This window comes from Saimiri boliviensis, chromosome 8, assembly GCF_048565385.1.
Source record: "Saimiri boliviensis isolate mSaiBol1 chromosome 8, mSaiBol1.pri, whole genome shotgun sequence".
Lineage (NCBI taxonomy): Eukaryota > Metazoa > Chordata > Mammalia > Primates > Cebidae > Saimiri > Saimiri boliviensis.
Window position 1 is genome coordinate 37,809,826 of NC_133456.1, and position 24,488 is coordinate 37,834,313.

The 24,488-nt window shown below is 37.7% G+C and overlaps 1 protein-coding gene across 6 annotated transcripts in view; it reads left to right on the forward strand.

Annotated features, from left to right (window-relative positions):
• Nucleotides 1-24,488, forward strand: part of CFAP44 (cilia and flagella associated protein 44) — a 137,874-nt gene that overhangs the window by 72,498 nt on the left and 40,888 nt on the right. For all 6 annotated transcript variants that reach the window (XR_012518780.1, XM_074404347.1, XM_074404349.1 and 3 more), the window contains 6 exons: nt 2,429-2,484; nt 2,654-2,816; nt 3,455-3,585; nt 10,605-10,801; nt 14,292-14,466; nt 22,219-22,396. Coding sequence is in view for 5 of the 6 variants with exons in the window: in XM_074404347.1 (XP_074260448.1) it covers nt 2,429-2,484; nt 2,654-2,816; nt 3,455-3,585; nt 10,605-10,801; nt 14,292-14,466; nt 22,219-22,396 (900 nt within the window). In the remaining variant the exon portion in view is untranslated. The remainder of the gene's footprint in view (nt 1-2,428; nt 2,485-2,653; nt 2,817-3,454; nt 3,586-10,604; nt 10,802-14,291; nt 14,467-22,218; nt 22,397-24,488) is intronic.

Below are 24,488 nucleotides of genomic sequence, written 5' to 3' on the forward strand. Positions count from 1 at the left end.
TGTATTTTAAAAAAACCTTTTTTTAAAGTTTTTTTTTGCTAAGTTCACAGTTTTTTCAGATTGTATTTTGCTTTCTGTTTATTCATTGACTCAATGTAAGGGCTAATGTAGTATGTATGCCATAAAGTATGCTTTTGACAGGGGTTGCAAAAATATCTTTCTTTAGTATTAGAATGTGACAATGTGGGTCATGATTCAGTATGAAGTATTTTTTTTAAAAGCAGAACTAGATTGTTGGCTTTGTGATGAAGTTTGGGGGTTCAGATCCCCAAATTAATTTCCTTTTTTTGGTCATAAAACTTAGATTTCGTATTATTAAGGCAATTCCTTCAGATAAAATCAGTAGTTAATAACCATTAGAATTGCTCCTAAGGAGAAAGGAGTTGTATTAAAAAGATTACAACTAAAATTCCTATGAACATATTGGCTTCCCATTTAGCCAGTAGCCTACTTCAAAGAACACATACAGAATGTAGGGAAGATATGAGTAGGTCAATTTTCATTTCTTCTAATAGCAAAATTTGGAGTATGGGCTGCTGTATATAGAGAGGAAAAAGGAATTACAGGAAGGAAAGTATATAAACAAGAAGAAAATGTCTTTCTACCTTGTGCCAGTCCTCTCTGTAGAAACCCATATTGGATAGAAAGATATTATCCCACATTTGAATAATCATGTTCTTTTATTTATGGCTGCAATCAATATTTCTGAAATCACTGAAGCAGACATTGCTTTTAAGGAAAAATTAGACCGGGACGAGTGTCTCATGCCTGTAGTCCCAGCACTGTGGGAGGCGAAGGCAGGCAGATCATGAGGTCAGGAGATTGAGACCATCCTGGGTAACATGATGAAACCTCATCTCTACTAAGAATACAAAAAATCAGCCGGGCACGGTGGCAGGCACCTGTGGTCCCAGCTACTCTGGAGGCCGAGACAGGAGAATTGCTTTAACCCGGGAGGTGGAAGTTGGAGTGAGCCGAGATTGTGCTACTGCACTCCAGCCTGGGTGACAGAGGGAGACTCCGTCTCAAAATTAAAAAAAAAAAAAAACCAGGAAAAATTAGAAATTTTTTAAAAAACAACAAAAAACAACTAAGCTCTGCACTTGTCTAAGGTTCTTACCTTGCTGTACTTTAGAATCAGCTGGGGAGCCCTAGAAGTACAGATGCCGGAGCCTACCCAAGAAAAATTAAGTTAGAATATCTGAAGGTGAGGTCCAGGCATCAGTATTTTATAAACTATCCTTCATGTGATTCTAATGTACAGCTAGGATTGAGATCCATTGGCATGTATTTTGGAACTTTGTTTAACTCAACCGTCTTGGAAACAGCTGTGGCCAGGAGACAGTTGTCCCAGTATCAGCATCAAATCCTCGAAGTCACACTGATATTAGAGAACCAAGGGACTTAGCTCTGGTCAATACAAGAATAAAAAATAAATAAAAGTCAGTAAATTTGTATCCTAAGTGATTAATAGCCAGTACAATTTATTAGCCACTACTGTCTCATATTGATCATGTTTTCTGACTTTGCTTTTATTAAAGTCATAAACCTTGACTTTAATAAAAATACATAGATTTATATTTCATATCTTTATCAAAAACTTTATCAAGAATATTTATTTACAACAAATGATAGCAAAATAGAGACCTATCTTCTCTGAAAAAGAGAGTAAAGTTTAATTTTATTTATGACGTACTAGGTAGCAAACTAAGGCTATTTTGTTCCCTGGATTATAATTCTTCTTTAACATCATAGACTAAGACATTTTACAGCACAGCATCTGAATAAACAGAGTACTTTTAAATGATATACTTCTTAGTTCCCTCAAATTTAGACTGATTTCCTTTCTGAAGGGAGATTTGTATTTCTGATTTCATATCTTTCTCTTTCAAGGAGGGGGATTATATTGTTCTTTGCATTTTCAACTTTGTGTCTTCCTTTGAGAAGCTGATATGAAATGCTTATCTAAAATTAAAAAAATATATATGTTGAAATATTTGTTGGACATAGTGAGGTATTTGGATGAATGATGCATGTGATAAAGCGATATACTGAAAAACAGCATTTTGAAATAAATGATCTAGATTGTTTTTGTGAATTCTGTGTTAATAGCATATGAACATTAGTAATTTACATTTTGAGGGGAAATTGTGGGGATATTAACATTTTGCAGACATATGATTAGGTTAAGACTGTTCCTACATACTCCTTCAAATAAAGCAGAAACGAGTAAGTTTAGTAAACTACAATTTTTTCTTAGTTTTTTTTTTTTTTTTTTGTGAAACTGCTTTTCAGACCTACAGTTATTAGAAACTGGCAGAAAAAAAAAAAACAACCAATTTGCATTTTTAATTTACTTCTTCCTAGATATTTTAGGGAAAATGCTATGCAATTTTAAAGGGCTAACCTTTTACTTCCCTTCTTATAGTTTGGAATTGAAACAGAGCCGATTCCAGAAGACATTGAAGATCCCAAAGCCTACAGGTATGGGACTTTTTGATAAGTACTGACTAGGCCTGAGATTTTGCAAAACAAACCGACAGTGCAGAAGTTGGCCTAGCTTAATGAATTTTCAAATTACTGAATACTAGTTTTCTCTTTCTTTGCTGTTTCTATATTATAACCTGTTACTGTTTTAAATTTCTGTTTTCAGTATTGAGAATGCTAGGAGAAAAAGAGAACATGACAAATTAATGAAAGAAGTGGAAGAAATAAAGGCAAGGAAGAGAGAGCAAATCAAAGCTTTGAGGAATGAATTTTGTAAACTATTAAAAATGAATGAAGAATTACCAAAGCATATGCAGTTTAAACGAACAGTAAGCCTAATATAAACTTGATGTTTATTTTGACATATGCTATTTCTGGCTAGAGATGACTATTTTTCCAACAAGTAGAAACACTTAAAATCATCTTTCTTTTTGTTTGTTTCTTTCAAAATTTCAACAGACATTTATTTTGGGCATCTTTTAATTTATTCTAGTGTGGGGCCCTTTATGAAGGAGATTCTACAAAAACTTGGTGATGTCAAGAAGACACCAGAGACTGCCATCTTTCATGGGTGGGGTCACACCGGGGGACATGTTAAGATATTGATCAGTTACCATGAGGATCTACCTCATGTCCGATTTTTATGTAATAGCAGTTTCTCTGAGATAGTGAGAGTAGTTTTTATAACTGTGTACTCTCCAAATACTGAGAGTATTCATTATTTTTATTGTGGGAAAAAAATCTTAAAATGTGTAACTTTATTTGCATTATTGTTAACTGAGAAGAACATTTCTCCTTATATTGTGGAAGTAACGTTAAAAATATACTATTTTTCTCCTATAATGGAGAGTGTGTATGACATTTGGGGAAGAGTTATGATGCAGCATGAAACTGGGAACAAAACTGAAATCTGTATGAAACAGTTGATAAAGTACCCATTTTGATGAACGAATCTTTTTATCTGCAGGATTTTGATGTAGATTCCAGAATCCGTGATGAGATAAACAGAAAAACAGCTTTCAAAATTCAACAAGTAGAAAAGGAATTAGCTTGGGAAAAAGAGAAACATGAACTCGGCCTAATGAAGCTAAAGAATCGGTAGGATCCATATTCTCTACAAGCTAAGATGTTTGAGAGCACATGTTTGAGTAACACAGTGTATAGTAGTGTCAGTGAAGTGGCCAGATAAGAGGGCTCTGGAAGGTGCCCACTAACCTGAAATCTCAAGGAATCGTCTTGTTACTGCTACTGGTATTTTCCTGAGCTTTCTGTACTCCCCTTTCTAGTTTAAATGTGGGAAATTAGTTTAACACTTAGATTTTTTAAATTATACAATACATATTTACTTTCTCTTTTGATGAATTATTTATTTTATATCAAGTTAATTAATGAACATGTATGTATTAAGAAACAAAAATTCAAATAGAATCAAAGGACTTGAAATAAAAGACAACCACCTGTGGTTTTATACCTGTCATGCATCAATTTGACTTCCAGAGGAAATGATTGATTGTTTGTTTGTTTTTTTGTCATTTATTGAGATGTAATTTATATAAGTAAAGTATGTAAATCTTAACTGAACATCTTGAAAAGTTTTTACAGATAAATATATGTACTATTCAGATTAAGATAGAGAACATTTATAGCATTTCAGCAAGTTCCCCCATGTATCCTCACCCCAGGAAATACTTATTCTCCAAAGTTGAATCTTTATTGCCATATATTAGTTTGGTTTGTGAATTCCATATAAATAGAGTATTACAGTATGGATTCTTTTGCAATTGGCTTTTTTTTTTTTTTTTTAAACTCATGATGTCTAAGATTATCAGTGTTGTTACATGTAGCAGTAGTGTATTCTGTTCCATTGCTTTTTAATAGTTCTTTAAAATGATTATACCACAGTTTATCCCTTCTACTGTTAATAGATATTTGAGTTGTTTCTGGTTTTGGGGTACCATAAATAACACTACTGTGAACATTGTGTATGTTTTTTGATGGATATAAGTGCTTATTTCTGTTGGTTATATATGCAATTGTGGAACTGCTAGGGCATAGGTTATATGCATGTTTAGTTTTATTAGATCCTGTCAGTTTTTCAAAATGGTTTGATCAACTTACACTCTTACCATCAATGTATGAGAATCCCTATTGCTTCCCATTGTGTTAGTTTCTTAGGGCTCCTGTAAAAAAAGTACCACAAACTGATTGGCTTAAAACTGCTTATTTATTGTCTCACACTTCTGGAGTCTAGAAGTCCAAAATCAAAGTGTCAGACAAGTTGGTTCTTTCTGAGGACTTGGTGGGGCAGAATCTGTTCTATACCTCTCTCCAAGCTTCTGGTGGTTTGCCAGCAACTTTTGGTTTTCTTGGCTCGTGAATCTGTCAGTCCAAACCTTCTGCTTTCACTCGATGTTCTCCCTGTGTCTCTTCATACGGTTTTCCCTGTGCATGTCTATCTCTGTGTCCAAATTTCCCCTTTTTATAAGAACACGAGTTACGTTTCATTAAGGCCTGCTGTAATTATTTCATTATAGCTTGATTACCTATAGCAAAACCCTAGTTTCAAATAGAGTCACACTCCGAGGTGTTGGGGATTGGGACCTCAACCTCGCTTTTTGGGGGACACAAATCCGTAATACTCGTGCTTGGGGTTGTCAGCCCTTTAAATTCCAGCTATTCTGTGGTGGCATCTCTATATGGTTTAAACTGACATCTCCCTGATGAGTGATTTTCAGTCCTTTTTCATGTATTTACCATCATTTTTATATTTTCTATTGTTAAGTGTTTGTTCCAGTCTTTTGTCCATTTTTAAAACTGGCTGTGGGAATTATTTACATCTGCATATGAGCTTTGGTTATTTATATACATATATGAGTGCCTATATATATGACGTGTGTGTATGTGTATATGTGTGTTTGCATATGTCAAATATCTTGCTCTAGTATGTGGCTTTACTCTTAATGGAGTTGTTTGTTGAATAGAAGTTTTTTCTTTTAATGAAGTCTTTTTAAAAAAAGATTAATGCTTTTGTGTTATACTTAGAGAACCTTTGCCTACTCCCAATTCATAAAATAATTCTGTGTTTTCTTCTAGAAGCTCTATTGTTTTTCCATTATCCGTCTTGAATAATTTTTATAAGCGGTGTGAGATCACGTCATTTGTTTTTATACTGATACCCAGTTGACCTAGGATTGTTTGTTGAAAGACCATCTGTTCTATACCAGATTGTAGTGATGCTTTTGTCATAAGTCAGGTAACTGTACATTCGTGGGTCTGTTTCTGAACTCTATTCTGTCTTATTGGCCTGTGTCTGTCCACCCAGCTGCCAGTGTCACTCTGTCTTAATTAACTCTTGACATCTAATACTGTAAATCCTCCACCTTTGTTCTTCATCTCCAAGACTGGTTAAGGTCTTTGCATAGAATCAACTTGTCAATTTTTAGAAAATGCCTGCTAAAATTTTTATTGGAATTACTTGGAATCTGTGGAAAAATAGACATTTAAGGAATAAATTCCTATTTAAGAATAATAGACATTTAAATAATATTATCTTACATAAACATATGTCTTTAAAAGAATCAGTTTTAATATTTTCATAGTGGTCACAATTATATATATAAATAATATATTTATATACATTTATTATTAGTCATTTTTACTGACTTCCTAGTGCAGTAGCTAAAAATTTTCCTCACTTTAATGCATGCTTTCCTCTACCTTCTTAAAAATGTAGAATATATTATAGTAATTATCTATATTCTATGTGTAATATATAATTATACATATTATATATAAATGAAGAATATAACTGCTTTAATGTCTTTGGTGGTTATATTATCTGTGTCATTTCTGTGTATCTTTCTATTGACTAATTATTTCTGTTCATTTTGTGTTGTATTTTTATGCTTTTTAAAATACTTTTTTTTGGGGTTATATTTTTATGCTTTTGGCCTGTCTGCCTGGTAAATTTTACACTGTAGGTGCTAGATATTTCTGTATACTTAAAAAACTTCTTAAAATTTCAATAGGTTTTTAGGGAACAGGTGGTATTGGTTATGTGAAAAGTCTTTTAGTGGTGATTTCCGAGATTTTGGTGTACCCATCACCTGAGCAGTGTACACTGTACCCATTGTGTAGTCTTTTATCCTTCACCATACCCTGTCCTTTCACCTGAGTCCCAGCAGAGCTACCAAGCTCCGGGCTGGTACTGAGGAGTGTCTGCAAAGAGACCCGTGATGTGATCCATCTTCAGATCTTGCAGCCGTGGATACCAGTACCTGCTCCAGTGGAGGTAGCAGGGGAGTGTAGCAGACTCTGTGAGGGTCCTTGGTTATGCTTTTGTTTAGTGTGCTCATTTTGTGTTGGTTGGCTTCAGCCAGGAGGTGGCCATTTCAAGAGCCCGTGAGCTGCAGTCCTGTAGGGAGGATGCAAACTTGCCCTACGAACACCTGGTTAAGTATGCAGGTTTCTCAGGCAGGGCCCTATAGAGCTCCCAAGATTATGACCTTTGTTTTCAGGTACCAGGGCATGTAGAGAAAGACCACCAGGTGAGGGCAGGGATAGGTGTGTCTGAGCTCAGCCTCTCCTTGGGTGGGGTTTGCTGCTGTGGCTGCTGTGGGGATGGGGGTGTGGTTCCCAGTCCAATAGAGTTATATTCCCAGAGGGATTATGACTGCCTTTGCTGAGTCTTACAGGGAAGTTGGGGAAAGCTGGTAGTTACAGGCCTGACTGCTCCCATGCAGCCCAGAGTCCTAAAGGTTGGTCTCACTTCCACCAAAGCAAGTCTATCTCCAGACAGCTGCTGAGCAGGGCTGAGAACTGCCCCAGACCAGGAGCCTCCCCATTAAGAAAGCAAGCAGATTCAGGTTTTTTGGCATCTCAGGGAGCCTGCATGGGTGATCCAGTTCCTTCAAAGGGTCTGTGGATTTTCTCAAGTTTTCTGGGTATGTTCCTGTGGTAGTTCTTGGAGTAAAAGTTCATGTTGTGAGTCTCCATACAATGCTCTGTCCGGAACTGCAAGCTAGTCCTGCCTCCTACCCGCCATCTTAATCTCTGTGTTCTTTAAAATACCCTTGAGCTTTGTTTTGGAAAAAGTTTGGTTTTGTTTTTCTGAGGCTTGCCTTTGGTCTTTGTTAGGTGAGATCAGGGCAGCCTTTAGTCTAGGGCTAATGGTTTTCCAGCTACTCAGACAACACTCTTCTGAGTAGACTATGTATTATCAGGTTTATGTATTAGCAGGTTTATTATCAGCTATTTCAATTGTGTGAGATCTGTGGATTATTCTGCCTGTTCCTTTCTGGTGGTTCTTTTCCCAGCCTCAGGTAGACTCCTCCTCATGGAGTGCTGATTAGTGCTTAATTGCAGAGTGGAAGGGAACCCTCTCCAGATCTTCAGAGCTCTTTCTCTCTCTGACTCTGGGTCTGTCTATCTCTGTTTCTCTTGTGCTGCTATCTCCTCTCTGGGACTTCACCCTGAAAATTATAGCACTTTTTACCAGGTATTACATCTCTGAATAGGTGAATTTCTGGATAATACTTCAATATTTGAATCGCTGAATTATAAACAGATTGCTACCTGCTAAAAGATGAAAGTGGTGAAGAAGTTCCTTTCAGGAAGAACTCTCAACATAGCAGCCCATGTTTGGCTTTAATAAGTATTCACAGTATATTTATAAGTGTGTGTGTGTGTGTATATTTGTGTGTGTGTGTGTGTGTGTGTGTATATATATATATATATATATATGAATCCTAACTTGCAAACTTAGGTATGTAAATACATGGCTTTTTTGTTGTTTAAATTAAATCTGACTTTGACTCTGGTCTTTCATCAAGAAGATAGGACAGTCAGTCTCAGTACTACTGAAACTCATTGTGTCATTTTCCCAGTCTACCTGCTTCTTTTGGTCCTTTGATTCTGTGGTTTCTGTGCTCTGCTGGAGCAGGCAGTGTTTTGTGAGGCCAGGAGCCTGCTGTGCCATAGATCAAACACACATACGGACATCACTCTTAAGGCCTTACCATCTCCCCAGATGCTTTCAGATGCAGGGAACAAGTGCCCACAGCTCTAGGACCCACTTGCCCATCCTCCTTCAAGTCAGGTTCACCTCTGCCTCCCCACCATTCTTGTTATCAAATACTCTTTTCCTTAACTCCTGCTTTCCGTCCCTGATCTGGGCACCCTCCGTCCACCATAGCATCATGTTTTCAGGGAACATATATGGAAGAAGAAAATAAGAACCTATCTGATTGGAATGTGGTGAGAGGTTAAAGTTGTACCACCAAATAACACTGTGTATTACTAATGTTTTCATTTTTACCAATATAATAGGCCAAATAAAATAACTCTTGGTTGAATAATTTAATCCTTTTGATTATTGGTGGGGTCAGCATTTCCTTTCATATGCCTATAGTTTATTTATATTTATTCTTCTGAGAATTGTCTGTTTAAATTTCTTGTTCATTTTTTCTTTGGGTTCTGTTTATTTCCCCCATTATTTTTAATTTTAGCCTCTTTGTCTATATTACAGATATTTGTCTTTTATTCTGCATATTGTAGATGCTTTCTCCTACTCTGCCATTTGCCTTAAACTTTGTTCATATTTTTCTAACTATGCAGAAGTTTTAAATTTTTATGTGATCAAAACCAGCTATATTTTCCAGTCTCATGGAAAGGCTAAAATTTAAAAGTTCCAGTGGGCAAAAACATAAAGGAAAATAAGTCTTAAAGAGACGAGAAAGTACTATGAACGAAAAGGGAAAATTAAAAAGAAATAGTAAATAATTTTAAAAGGAGACATAGAGTTTAAAAGATTAAGTTAGAAAAATAGTAAGAAAGGCAAACAAGCTAGGAATAATCAATATATGCAAAAATAAATTCCAAAATTAAATGTGTGTGTGTGTGTGTGTGTGTGTGTGTGTGTGTGAGAGAGATAATTATGAACCAATGCCCCCAAATAACAAGGTAATTGATGAAAAAAATTTTTAATTAATTTTAAAAATTGACATATGGATGAAGAGCTTTTTAAAAAAGAAGACAATGTGGGCTATGAGAGAAAGATGAACTGGAGATTAGTATGATTTCCTGAGCTTAATGTTTTTTTACAGAGGCGAATGGAGGAATCCAATAGATGGGGATTTTCATGAAATGTTATTAAATATGAAAAACTGAGGGGCAAAGAGTAGAAATTAGGAGGTCTGTACTTTTATTCAACTGCTCAAGCTCTGCTCTCCTTACAGTTACTACATACAAATAAATTGCATTGCCACATGTATGTAAACACACACATATATACACCACACATACAATGTAATTTAAAAAAAAAACAAAATGTATGTGAGATGCATAATGCTTTAGTGAGATGAAGAATGAATATTCTTTAGTTTCTAGGGAATGAGTGTTAAAAATTGTTTTTCTACTTTTTGATTTAGAGACTCTTCACTGACACACAGATATTTATATATTTATTTATATAATTACATGTTAGATTTATTCATATATCTATGCAACAAAACACAAACTATATATTACATATTATAGATAATTATAATGTATTGTAGATAATTATATATAGATTATATATTATAGTAGATATCTATAATTTATATAGATATCTCATGCTATATCTATAATAGATATAGGTATATCTATTATAGATAGATAATATATATCTATAATATATAACTATTATATGTAATAATATATAACAATCTATTATATATAGGTATATGTGTAGATATATAGCTACATAATATATAATATATAGTCTATTATAAATAATATGTAGAGAGGTGGATTATATTTCCTCAGAGTTTGATATGATCTATTTGCCATTAAACTGCAGTCTGCCTGCAAAATTTTCATTTTCCCACATATTAGCAAAACACTGGTATTATAGTGATTAATAATGAGTTGTTCAGTCTTTTCATTAGAAAGACTGTATTTGCTCTTTAATCAAGTCCAATTCAATCTCCATGACATCCTGTTGGTATACATTGTTAAAATCTGAGTCTAGCACAGTATAATGATAATAAAAATAACATAGTTTTATTTTGTTACTTAGTAATTATGCAGAATGATCAAAATGGTGACTATTGAAAATACTTGTTTTATTTTTTCAGATTTCGTGATCCTTTGGAAAGTGATACTATTGTGGTTCATGCCATACAAAGTGACCACAAGATAACCTCTTACAGGCTGGTGCAGCCCTCTAAGTACTCCAAATTCAGACGAGCAAGTCAGTCAGAGAGAAGACCAAGCAAACTGGACAGGTTTGAAAAAGAGGGAACTGGAAGAAAGGACAGCCAGAGAGATGCAGGTTGGCTTTTAAATTCTTATTTCCTAAGCTTTCAAAACTGAATTGTCTGTGGGCAGAACCACTGTACCTTCTTTGGTGCTTGAGCTCAATCTCTTGTACCTCTTCCTCCATGATGGTTTGCTTTGGAGTAAATAATCAAGAGAGACAAAAGTATATGGTATAGCTGAGAATGAGAGGCCACATTTTTCCAACAAATGCTCCATGCCTGCTGTCGTCTTTAATGTAGTTTGTAAGAAGCCCTACCCCGGTCATGTGACGAGAGTGGGTGAGAGGACTGGATGCTGCTGTTTGCTTACTTGCCACATCTGGCTATTGTTAAATCTAGGATTTCCCCAGATGCTAGGTTCTAGGCAGTGGTTCTTTTCAGATTCCTGGGCCCCATCCCAGAGTGTGGGGCTAAAACACTGCATTTCAGACTGTTTTCCAAGAACATATGCTTTAAACAGAATGAGCAGAGAATACAGGTATGAAAGTAGTACCTCTAATCCCTTCAGCCTGTTCCTTGTGGCTTTCCGCAAGATGACTGCAGATGAGTAGGAAAAGAACAAGAATTCTGGAAATGGCTTGGAGAGCCAATCAACAGTAAATAAAAGGTGCTGCTGCAGCCTGGCTAGATTTAGGCTATTGACCGTGATACAATACGAACATTAAGATTGGTTTATCTTCCTCACTGAGAACTCTTTAATGTCTTTTTTTTTTTTTTTTTGATTCTAGGATAAATTCTAGAACTGCTGTCCTGGTGCTTAATCCTTCCACAATCTATCCCTATTCTGTGTTTCTAGTAGCGCCTTCTCATACTGTTCAACACCTGTTTAGTCTTTTGTCCTGCCTGCTGCTTGTTGGGAATGAGCCCAAGCCTGTATGTGGGTGCCCTGTGTCCCGGCAGTAACAAGGGAGTGAGAAAAGGAAATAAAGATACGAGAGTAGAAGTTCACAGCATGGGTCCAGGAGTCCAGTACACTTTCTCATGGGGTGAACCGTGTTGGCACTGAGCTCTGGGCTCTGGGCTCCATGTGCCTTTATTAGGTGTATATACTTGTTAATTGAGGGGTGGGGGAGCAGGAAGGGATGATAAGGGGAGGACTTGAAACTGTTGGGAGAGGCCTTGAAACTAAGGTAGGCAAGATAGCCAAGTGGGAGGTGTGGTCTGCAGTATTCAATAGCATATGTGATTCTTATGCAAACCTGGAACACTGAGTTCTACCACTGGTTGCTGTCAAGGTGCGTTTGCGTCAGAAGCTTAGTGGATAAGGCACCAGCAGCTTTCATCACACCCAGTGCATCACGGGGCTGGACACAGAGCAATCAAGATTACTCTATATTCTGAGAACCTAGACAGAGCCTGTGGCATTCCAGTAATCTCTGCCCTGCAAGCCTTTTCTCCGTTGCCAGCTCTGGTCTGCAGAGACCCTCCCGGATCTTGTGAGCAGAAGTCGCCTCCCTTCTCAGAGATCTTAACACAAGTCCTCTTTCCAAGATCCTCATGCAGCCTCCATGTTGAGAAGGCGTTCATGGGACCAAAGCAGTATATCCTACTCTGCAACCACCCCGTGGTGTTCCATGGTTTTACAGCGCTCTCAGATGGTCTTTACCTTAGGCCTCCTGTTGCCGCTTGATTTCTATTTTACTGCACCAATATTTGATATAGCTTAGTTCGGGGTTTAAGCTTCAGTGTACAATAAGCAAAGCAAGCTTATAATTATTTAACTAGAAATAACTTAGGTCTGCCCCGGCCATCTTGACCCACAGCTGCTCCCTAATTATGCCTGCACTTCCACACCCAGGCTCCTGCTGGAGTGACCTCTTCACTCCTTTCCTTTCTGAATTCTACCAATTCTTGGGATCTAGCTTAAATTACTTTTGTTTCATAAAGCCTTCCCATGACCACCCTGGCCACATAAACTTTTTCTCTATACCACCATATATTTGAAATATGAAATATAATGAAATAGTTATTTGTAACTATATAAATATCTCATGTTATTTAACTTTTCATGTCTATATGTAGCTTAAACATGAATAGAGTAATTACCTAATAGAAACTTGTTAGTAGATCAGGTGCGGTGGCTCACCCTGCAATCCCAGCACTTTGGGAGGCAAAGGCGGGTGGATCACTTGAGGTCAGGAATTCAAGACCAGCCTGGCCAACATGCTGAAACCCCATCTCTACAAAAATACAGTAATTAGTTGGGCATGATGGCACATGCCTGTAGTCCCAGCTACTTGGGAGGCTGTGGCAGGAGAATCACTTTAACCCCAGAGGCAGAGGTTGCAGTGAGCCAAGATTGCACCATTGCACTCCAGCCTAGGAGACAAAGTGAGACTCTGTCTCAAAAAAAAAAAAAAAAAAAAAAAAAAAAAATTGCTAGTTGATAAAGCCAATTTTATTTTATTTTCTTTACTTTTCTTTCCTTTTTTTTTTTTTTTTGAGACATAGTCTCTCTCTGTCCCCAAGGCTGGAGTGAAGTGTTGCAATCTTGGCTCACTGCAACTTCTGCCTCCCAGGTTCAAGCAACTCTGGTACTTCAGCCTCCTGAGTAACTGGGATTACAGGTTCGTGCTACCACACCCAACTAATTATTTTTTCGTATTTTTAGTAGAGATGGGAGTCTTACCATGTTGGTCAGGCTGGTCTCAAACTCCTGAGCTCAGGTAATCTGCCCACCTCAGCCTCCCAGAGTGCTAGGATTATAGGTGTGAGCCACCGAGCCTGGCCATAAATCCAATAATTTTTGAATTATTTGATTGTGTTTCTGACGAGTTTTTAGTTGGCCACAGAGCACTTCAGTTGGTATGCACCACCTCAAATCGTATGTATCAAATTGGACTTACTCTCGATTTTTCTCCTTTTCCCCACCATCATGTCACAAACACTCCTTCCCAACATGTTAGTGGTTCACCATCATTTATCTTGATCTCTAATTGTTTAATTTATGTCTTACCTTGCCAACTTTTAATAAGGTTCTTAAAAGCAAAAAATGTGACTTAGATCTTTTCATTTTGGCATTGCACAGTACTTATTATGGGGTTGAATTCATAGTAGTTGGTCAATAAATACTTTTTTGTTTTTGTTTTGGAGATGGAATTTTGCTCTGTTTCCCAGGCTGGAGTGCAGTGCTGAGATTTCAGTTTACTGCAGCCTCCACCTCCTGGGTTCAAGCAATTCTCCTGCCTCAGCCTCTCAAGTAGCTGAAATTACAGGTACACACCACAATGGCTGGCTAATTTTTGTATGTTTAGTAGAGATGGGGTTTCACCACGTTGCCCAGGCTGGTCTGAAACTCCTGACCTCAAGTGATCTGCTTGCTTCAGCCTCCCAAAGTCCTGATATTACAGGTGTGAACCACTGCACCTGGTGCTCAATAAATACTTTGATTTACAAATTCAACATATTCTCTGCATTTTTTTTATTTGGTAGATTAAAAACAGTATTTGCAAGTATTGTTTTTATGTCTGAAAATGACTAAAAAAATGTTGATTCTCTGTATAGGTGAGAGTGTTACTGCACAAGAAGAATCAATAATAGAAAAAGGGAAGAAATTTCGGCCTAAAACTCTAAGTGAAATTATGGTGAAAAATCAAATCGAGAAAACGAGAAAACTTATATTAAAAGCTGAAAGAGCACAACTGAAGATTCAACAGCGAAAAAAAGAATGGGAGGAACTGTGAGTTTTTTACCTAAACTGTAATCTTTTTAATATTCGAGCCCCAAAATAATATATCTTAAAAATCTTTATATTTATTGACATTACCATTTAAATGCAAAAGTAAAAAAAATAGAAAGTATAATCAGAATGATTTTTAATAATTAAGAAATGCTTTTCTATCTCAAAATGATAAACGTATTCTCTTGTATGTTCTTCTAATATCTTACAGTTTTGACTTTTTATCATTAACCATCTGAGGTTAACTTCTTTCTCAAAAAAAAAAAAAAAAGTCTAGTATTGATATGGGAGTGTTAGGAAGGGAAGGGTGTGGTCCCTTTAAATGATATGGAAGCGGGGAAGGGAAGTGCTGGGTAGAGAAAGGCATGGTCCCTGGCTAGGGCTCTACCTCCAGGGACCTAGGTGAGGACAGGCATTTCCTGCCCAAATGTTGCATTTCCCAAGACCACCCTGGTCTGCCATGTCCCCATCCTGGGTATTTAAAAACCTGACACCCTAGAGGCAGACACACAAGTGGCTGGATGTCATGAGGGACACATTGGTTGAAGAAGACACAAGCAACTATCTAGAACATGCAGGAGAAAGCGCAGGCTGACAGCTATCAACAGATGCCGGCAAGCTGGCAGGCCACTGACCAGTGGGATGAGGCAGAGTTTGGCGGCACAGTTGGCTGGGGCTGCCAAGTGGCCCAATTCCAGGGAAAAACCCTTCTGGCTCTCCCACTGGGGAGAGCTACTTCCATTCAATAAAAATTCGCATTCATTCTCCAAGCCCACATGTGATCTGATTCTTCTAGTACACCAAGGCAAGAAACAATGGGATACAGAAATCCCTCCATCCTTGTGATAAGGAAGGGGGTCTAATTGAGCTGGCTAACACAGGCTGCCGTTAGACAGCAAACTAAGAGAGACCCTGTAACACATGCCCATTGGGGCTTCAGCTGTAAACATTCATGCCTAGACACTGCCTGGGGTTGGAGTCCCACGGCTTGCCTGTTTGTATGCTCCCCCTAGAGGCTTGAGCAGTGGAGCACCCCTATCACATACCCTTTGAGGGGGACAAGGGAATCTTTCTCATTGCAACTGGGGGCTTGTCCGGGATTGCAGAAGGTGAGTGTGGGTGAATGCCAAACTTTTGAATCTGCCTCTCTTCTAAAACCCTGCCACCTCTCTTTTTCCTGCAGGTGAGATGCTCCTTTTTCCTTCTCTGAGTTTTAAAAACTCCACCCTAAGTGGGAAGTCAAAACCCCCAGACTTTGTCTCTTTTCTGTCTTTGAAATGACTCTTAGGTCTTTCTTTATAATGTTAGGAGTTTTGCTATAAGCCGTGGAAATGTTACTAAGTACGATGAGCATTAGGCTCAGCTGCTGAAGGTGCAAATCGGACCAGCTGTTCCTAGAGGTGCCACGTATGCCTCCAACTCAACAGCTGCAGGCATGCACGGCTCAGGGCACCTCTCCTTACCCTTTTTCCTCCCAGCTTGGGTGCCTGGGCATGCCCGCAGCAGGCAAGGGCCAAGCATAACAGTCACGAGCAGGGTGGGAGAAAGCCATGACAGTAGCTGCAGCCCTGCAGGGTCAACAGACAAGTGCTTCTTGCCCACCATACCAATGGAACCTCTCCTCCCCTGGCCAAGGAATTTAACCTAGTCTGATCTGAGGGAAAGATATCAGGATTAGAAAGGCCCAGTTGCACTAAGCAAGGGGTTCTTCCCCCAGAAGCTCTTCCCTTTTTGCCCCTTAAACTGTTTTTCTCTTTTCTAAGTGAAAGGGCTCCCCTCCCCGCTGCCCCCTGCCCCCGCCCCCAGTTCTGTTTCTGATAAGAGAGTTAACAGGAATGGCCCCTGCTGGCTGAGAACTGCACATTTGGCAGGCACATTTGAGACACTCTAAGTAGATACAGCCTCTAAAATACTTCTTCAGTCCCAACCTCGATTCCAAGCTTTCATCTGAGTCCCTAGAAAGGAAAACCAGGTCTGAGGGATCCAAAGCCAGGCAACAGGCACAATGTAAAGTAGGACCAATTCCTGCCGACTAAACTTCCTACCCCACAGAAAGAAGCCATGCTGCATGGCATCAACAGGCCCAGGGAATTCAGTTTGCTGACAGCAGGGAGAAATGGAGGCATAGGTGAGGGTGGTTAATTCCTATTCTCCAGGTTTCCCCTGCTTCCTGGGTATATACTGCAGTGGTACCTATGGCCAGCTCAAGGATAATGGATGGAAAGTGAAAGGAGGATGCACTCTTCCTCTCTCCATCACACCCTGAATTTTCACTGAAAGAAGGAAGGGAATGAGGGACACCTCTCTTCCCTGTCTTTCAGAATGGGCAATAAGTTCTCTTCATCATCCCCAGCTTATACTCCTCTGGAGTATATCCTGAACCATCGAGACTACTTTGACCCTCAGAATCTGACCCCTTATATCCCTCTGCACAAAGGCTTGGCCAAATTATGATTTACAGGAAGGACTGGCTTGACCTCAGGAAGGAACCATTCATTTTGATACCATTCAGCAGTTGGAATTTTTCTATAGATGTGAGAGGACAGATGGTCTGAGGCTCCATATGTTCGAGCTTTCTGTAGCTTGCGAGGCAGTCCAGACATTTGCTGACAGTGTAGGATTGATTGATCCAGCCCTCCTGCTGGCCATCTCAGGGAAGGCTGCAAGGAGTAAGCCCAGGGAATTAAAGATACGAGTCTCAGAGGCACCCCCAGCAGAAGAGTCACCTCTCTCCAGCCTTCTCCTCTGGATCCACCCTGACCTCCTTATCCAGCTTCAGCCACTCACTTTCCCCCTCCTAGAAATTCTTGCCCTAAACAAGCGCCAGTCTCTCTCTTGCCCGTCCAACAGATGCCCAGTGAATTTGGACCCAGCAAGGCCCAGGCCCCCTTCTCCCTACAGTACTTAAAGCAAATTAAGAGGAATCTTGGTAACTCTTAGATGACCCTGAGAGGCTTTCCAGAATTCCACCCAAATATTTGAACTCTCTTGGAGAAAGGTGTTACTTTTCAATCAGACTCTGATGGACACTGAAAAGCAGTATGCTCTGCAAGCAGCAGAGAGATTTGGGGATTTAACAAAAATCTGGTGTAAGGTAGTTTTACTTGACAAGCACATATTTTCATTGGTTTATTTGCCATCTGTATATTTTTGGTGTTGTGACTCTTCATGTCTTTTGCTCATGTTTGAATAGGATTGTTTCCTCTTTTACTGTTGAGATTTTAGACTTCTTTATATATTCTAGGTACTAGTCCTTGTGTTGGAGATACAGTTTATAAATACTTTCTCTTAGTCTGTAACTTGTCTTTTCAGTCCCTTCACAGAGTTTGTTCTTTTTCTTTTCTTTTCTTCTTCTTCTTTTTTTTTTTTTTTTTTTTTTTTTGAGACAGAGTCTCGTGCTTTTGCCCAGGCTAGAGTGCAGTGGAGTATCTTGGCTCACTGCAAACTCAGGTTCAAATGATCCTCCCTCATAGCTGGGATTACAAGCATGTGCCATCATGCCCCACTAACTTTTGTATTTTTTAAAGTAGAGACAGGGTTTCATCTTGTTGGCCAGGCTGGTTTGGAATTCCTGACCTCAAGTGATCTGCCCCCGCTGGCCTCCCAAAGTTCTGGGGTTACAGATGTGAGCCACCACACTCGGCCCCCCTTAACAGAGTTTGTCACAGAGCAACAGTTTTTGATTTAGTTGATGTTCAGTTTATCAATTTTTCCTTATATAAATCTTGATTTTGGTGTGAGGTCTAGGAACTCTGCCTAGCCCTAGGTCCTAAATACTTTATCTTATTTTTGTTTTAACATTTTATAGTTTTTTTTTCATTTTATATTTAAGCTAATTTTAAAATCAGGTATAAGAGTTAGGTTGAGATTTGTTTTTTTTCTTATGGATGTCCAATTACTCTAGCATTTTTGTTGAAAAGACATTTCCTCCATTGAATTTCTTTTGCCCCTTTGTCAGAAATCATTTGGACATGTTTATGTGGGCCTATTTCTGGGTTCCCCTTCAAGTCCATTGATCTGTATATCTATTCTTTTACCAACACTACACTGTCTTGATTCCTATATCTATATAATAGATCTTGAAATCCAGTAGAGTGATTCCCCTCATTCTATTCTCTTTCAAAATTATTTTAGACATTCTGATTACTTTCTCTTTCCATATAAATTTCAGAAAAATCTTGTCTATATGTATAAAAAATCTTGCCATAATTTCAGTAAGAATTATGTCAAAGCAGTGTATTACTTTGGGGAGAATTGGTATCTTTATTGTGTTGAGTCTTCTAATCTATGGACATAGTATGACTTTCCATTTATTTAGATCTTTGATTTCTTTCATCAGTGTTTTGCTGTTTTCAGCATAAAAGTTCTATACATATTTTATTAGATTTGCACATAAGTATTTCTTTTTTTAGCAATTTTAAATGGTATTGTGTTTTTAATACTGGTGTCTCTCTGTTCACATTCACTACTGCTAGTATAGAAATACAATTGGCTTTTGTATGTTTATCTAGTATCCTGTGACCTTTCTGAACTGTCTCAGTTCTAAGAATTTTTTTTATTTAGTAGGTTTCTTGATATTTCATGTGTAGACAGTCATGTCATTTGGAAGCAGGGAGTTTTATTTCTAATCTGTATGCATCTTATTTCATTTTCTTATTGGACTGGCTAGAACTTCCAGTATTATATTGAAATAGAGTGGAAAGAACTAGCATCCACTCTTTGTTTCTTATCTTAGAGGGAAAGCATTCAGTGTTTAAATGATATAACTGTTTCCAGCCTTTAACTCAACCTACCTATACTTTTATATTTGAAGTTAGTGTCTTCACTAATTTCACTAGACAACATATAATTTTGTTTTTAAATCCACACTGCCCATTTCTGTCATTCAGTGGTGTATTTAGACCATTTATATTTATGTACTTATTTATATTTAGGGCTTACATCTGTATTCTATATTTTGTTTTCTTTTGTTCTATTTTTTAGATTTCTGTTTTCTTCTGCTTTACTAGGGAATTTTTCAATGAATTCATATGGAAGTATTCTTTGAGGGATACTTTTAAATATAAATTTAAAATTTTGAGTGTTACAGTGCTATACAAATGTTCTATTTCTTCTTGAGTCAGTTTTTATAATTTGTGTCTTTGAAGGAATTTGTGCATTTTATCTAAGTTGTCAATTTTATTGGCATAAAGTGGTTTATATTATTCTCCTATGTTTATTTTTATTTTTGTAGTATCTGTTTTAATGTCCTCTGTTTTATTGTTAATTTTTAAATTCTTTCTTTTTCTTGGTCATTCCAGCTAGTGATTTACCCACATTATCAATCTTTTCAAAGAACTAGCTTTGGGGAATAGATTTTAAAATATTGTTTGGTCTACTTTCTCTGTCATTTTACTATTATTTTTATAATTTCTTACCTTCTAGTTAACTTAGGTTTCATTAGCTTTTACTTTCTTGATTCTTAACTTATAAACCTGTGTATGGGCTTTGATTCTATGTCCTTCTTTTTTTTCTAATATAAACATTTAAAGTATATATTTTCTCCTAAGCACTAAGTTAGCTGCATTACACATTTTCATATGGTAGGTACTTATTATCACTTAGTCCAAAGTACTTCTAATATCCTCGTGATTACTTCCTTGACTTGCAGCTTAGTTTCCAAAGATTTGTGGTTTCAGAAATATTTCCCTGTTAGATTTCTAATTTAGTTGTTTGTGATCATAGAAAATAGTCTGTATAAGTTTTTAAAGATGTATTGAGAACTGTGTTATGGCCCCGCACATGGAGTCTGTCTACATAAAAGTTCAATGTGTGCTTGAAAAGGGTATGCTTTCTTGCATTGCTTGCTGTAGTGTTCTATAAATGTCAATTTGGACAAGGTGTTTGATGATGTTTTTCATATCTTCTATGTCTCTCTCTCTCTGAAGGCATGAGTTTTTAAGGGTTTTTCTTGAATGTCCCCTGTATTCAACAAGCTCTCTCCAACTGGTGGGAACATGAGTGGTTCCTAGCTATGTGTAAACTATGAGACTTATTTGTTCTACAATTTCCCAGTAATTGTACTTTTCCTGGAAGTTCTTTGCCCAGCTTCATGGTGGTTCACATTGCACATGTACAGATTAATACTCAGCCGAAAAGTTAAGGCCCTATGTAGATTTCCAGAGGTGTTTCTTTGTGTACCTCTGATATTCTTTTCCACAAATTCTTAGTACCAAATTTGGCCTCCCTGTACTGTAATCTCTGCCTCCTCAGTGAGTGAGTTCGCTGGGCTGTGTTTGGGATCCTGATCCTACTCTGTAGGCTGGTAATTTCCTCTGTGCAGCAGCCAGGAGATAATAAGGATCACATCTTTTTACTTTTCTAAAGAATTACAGTTTTATGCTGTTTACGTTCAATGTCTGAACATAGTTGTTTCCCATATTTTTTGTTCAGTTTTCTGATTGTTTATATTATATGAGGATGATAAAGGCCCCTGTTCCTCTCACATGGACAGAAGCAGAAGTAGCTCTTCTCTTCCCTTCCTTTTTGTTTCTTTCATCTCCTTTCTCCCCTTCTCCTTTCCTTTAAAAATATTAATCCTTCATTTTAGTGCAGTTTTACAGAAATAAATGATTGTCATTTAATATAATAGATGATGGGTTTCCTCTGGAATTTTGCATGTCTGTTTCCTTAAAAGAACTTTCTCTTAAAGGCAAGGGCTGACTAACTGCTGTGTGCACGTGCTCGTGTTGTCTAGTAGACTTCACTTTTAAAACTTAGACAGGTGTGTTAAGATCTCCCAGTTAAGGGCCTTTTATTAGTACCAAAGTATCTAAGGGTATGAGTTGGTAGCCCATACCCTTAGATACTTTAGTACTTCCCAAGCAAAGAGTTCAGTTTCTGTAGAGAGTAGTTCTTTAATTGTAGTCTAGATATACAGATTGCCACTGTTTTGTGTGTGCAGGTGGGAAAGTTTGGGAGGGCCCAACTGGTTTAAGCAATGTTTTTCCCCAATCCTTTAATTAATTTTGCCAAATATGTCTAGCATTCCATTCCGCTCCCTATACCTGCTCTCTTTGTGCTTGGAGCATTCTAGGGACTTCACCAAGAAGATAATATTCAGTCCTTTTTGTTGCTTTATCTTGTTGGGTATTCAGGGCTATAGTTTGATCTGGTTTATTAATTAATATAATTTGATCTTCTTTCTATCTTCCAGAACTGGCTCAGTGTCACTGATTTACTCATGGCTTTCTATTCCATTCTTAGCTTTCCTGATAATTTACAACCTTTTGTACTTCTGTACTGTCATTTTCAGGGGATTTGGGGACAGAGGGAGAGGCAAATATGTGTGTTCGTGCTATCATCTTAAACTAGATACCTTTTCTGAAAATTTACAGCAAGCGTATGCAATTAAAAAGTTCAATTGACTTTTCAGTCATTAAAAACCCACCTAATTTACAAGGCTTAATTTATATCGAGAGAATAAATAACAATGTTCATACGAATTACAAAGAAGTGAACCAAAGCCTAACAGTAATTCAGATTATTTCAGTACAATCTAGTGATTGGTTCCTATTTATATAACCGTATATTATTTTGCTTGGGATACTTTAGTAATTGAATTTTAAAAACTGCTTGGGCTCTGTGACAAAAGGAGCATTATAGATTTGAAATTATACTTTTGTTCCATGATTAAATTTGAATATATACCTAAAGTAGACAAAATAGAGTTTATTGTCATATTTGTGTCTGTGTTGTCTGTTTTTCTAATAGATACAAGAGTAAACCTGATGATGACTTTGAAGATCCCAAAGATCTTCAAGCCATCAAAGAAGCCCAGGTGTGTATGGGAGATTTCAATCTGAAGACAGCCCCAGACTACAAGATACCTGAGCACATGAGAATAAATGCCGCCAAGAAGGAAGAGGAACTAGGACACCTAGATTCTTTGGTACTTATCTACAGATTTTATGACAATGGAGAAAGTACCCTGGGTTTTTAATTAAATTCTGCTAAAACCACTCATTTCCTTCTCTGGTCAATAAGAATATATAACCATAGAAATTAAGAACTGGAAAAGACTATCATGATTATCTAGAATGTCCTCTTTTTACAAGTGAGGAAACTGAGGCCCAGAGAGGACAAGAGATTTGTCCATGGTTAGTCAGCTAATATGAAAGAACCAGCTGTGAATACTTACAGTGTATCCGAGGGTTATAGATGGGTACTACCTGACAGGTATGGCAGGGTCATCAAGGATATCTGGGAATCTAGGTCGGAGTTTGATGAATGTATCTATCTCTTTTGCTGTGGCCTTATTAGAAGTAGTAATACATCTTTGTTGAGTTAGCATTTCTTAGAAGACTCTGTCTTTGAGCTTTTCTTAAAATACCATGTTTCAATACCAGTTTCATGGGTAAGCATTGTATTTTGTGGACTTTGAACCTCTAAAATTCAGACAAATCCTCATTGGAGGTTGCCATGGACAACCAAGGACTTAGATTCAAAAAGCCATTGTTCAATCATTAAAAAATCTGGAGACAGCAGATGCTGGAGAGGATGTGGAGAAATAGGAACACTTTTACACTGTCGGTGGGAGTGCAAATTAGTGCAACCACTGTGGAAGACAGTGTGGAGATTCCTCAAGGGCCTAGAAATAGAAATTCCATTTGACCCAGCAGTCCCATTACTGGGTATATACCCAAATAATTATAAATTGTTCTATTATAAAGACACATGCACGTGTATGTTCTATGCCACACTTACAATAGCAAAGACCTGGAACCAACCCAAATGTCCGTCAACGATAGACTGGATAAAGAAAATGTGGCACATATACACCATGGAATACTACACAGCCATGAGAAACGAGTTCCTGTCCTTCATAGGGACATGGATGAATCTGGAAACCATCATTCTCAGTAAACTGACACAAGAACAGAAAACAAAACACCTCATGTTATCACTCATAGTCGGGTGTTAAACTATTAGAACATGTGGACACGGAGCATCACACACTGTGGTCAGTTGCGGGGGGCTAAGGGAGGGACAGCAGGGGGTGGGGAAGGATAACGAGGGGAGAAATACCAGATATAGGTGATAGGGGAATGAAGGCAGCAAACCACCTTGCCATATATGTACCTATGTAACAATCCTGCATGATCTGCACATGTACCCCAGACCCTAAAGTACAATTAAAAAAAAAAAAGGTCATTGTTTAGCCTTTTTTTTTTTTTGTAGGACATTGAAACTGTTGTAGGCAACGCAGTGCTAATTTATTTCTTTGTTATTTTCTCTGCATTCCTCCAAACCATTTTCTATCATCGTGATGTCTGATCCTCATTTTCTTTTGAAAGTTCCTCTTCCTGCTATATTAATTCCTTAATCACCATTTGAACTGACAAGTGACTTTTTGTGCTTAAAAGCTTAGAGGTTATCTGAGCTACTACTCTGAGGAGAACTAGACACACAGTGACCTAACATGGTTGTGGAGCTTGTACTTTTCAAGGCATCACATTGGAGAGGGTGCCTATCACAGCTCAGATCTATTAATAGTATTTTTGAATATTTTTATAATTTTCTGTCAAATGCAAATGAAGTGTCCTGAGGAAGGGGTGTCTTCTGTTTCACCAAAGAGTTACATCCCAGCAGCACAAGGGTCTTGGCCTGGCAATTCATATCCACAAATAACATTTTCATAGCTCGTAACTGTGTGTTTCTCATCAAAATGGACAATTTGGACATTTTAGTAATGACCATTTGGATTGTTTTCCTAGTTGTTCTTCCAAGGTAATTTTTATTTATCATGTTACATCAATCATCATAGAGAAATGTTCTTAAGACCACAATTTATCCAACCTGAAATTTCATGCTCTAGCTAGAGGAGGTGGGCAGGTATGATATTTTCAACTTAACTACATTACACTGAAATTTGCTTTATTAAAATAAAATCAGAACACCTTGTTCTACAAGTCAGAAGACTGGAGTTCTGTATCCAACTCTGCCACCTAGCCATATGAACCTGCTAAGTCATAAAAATCTCC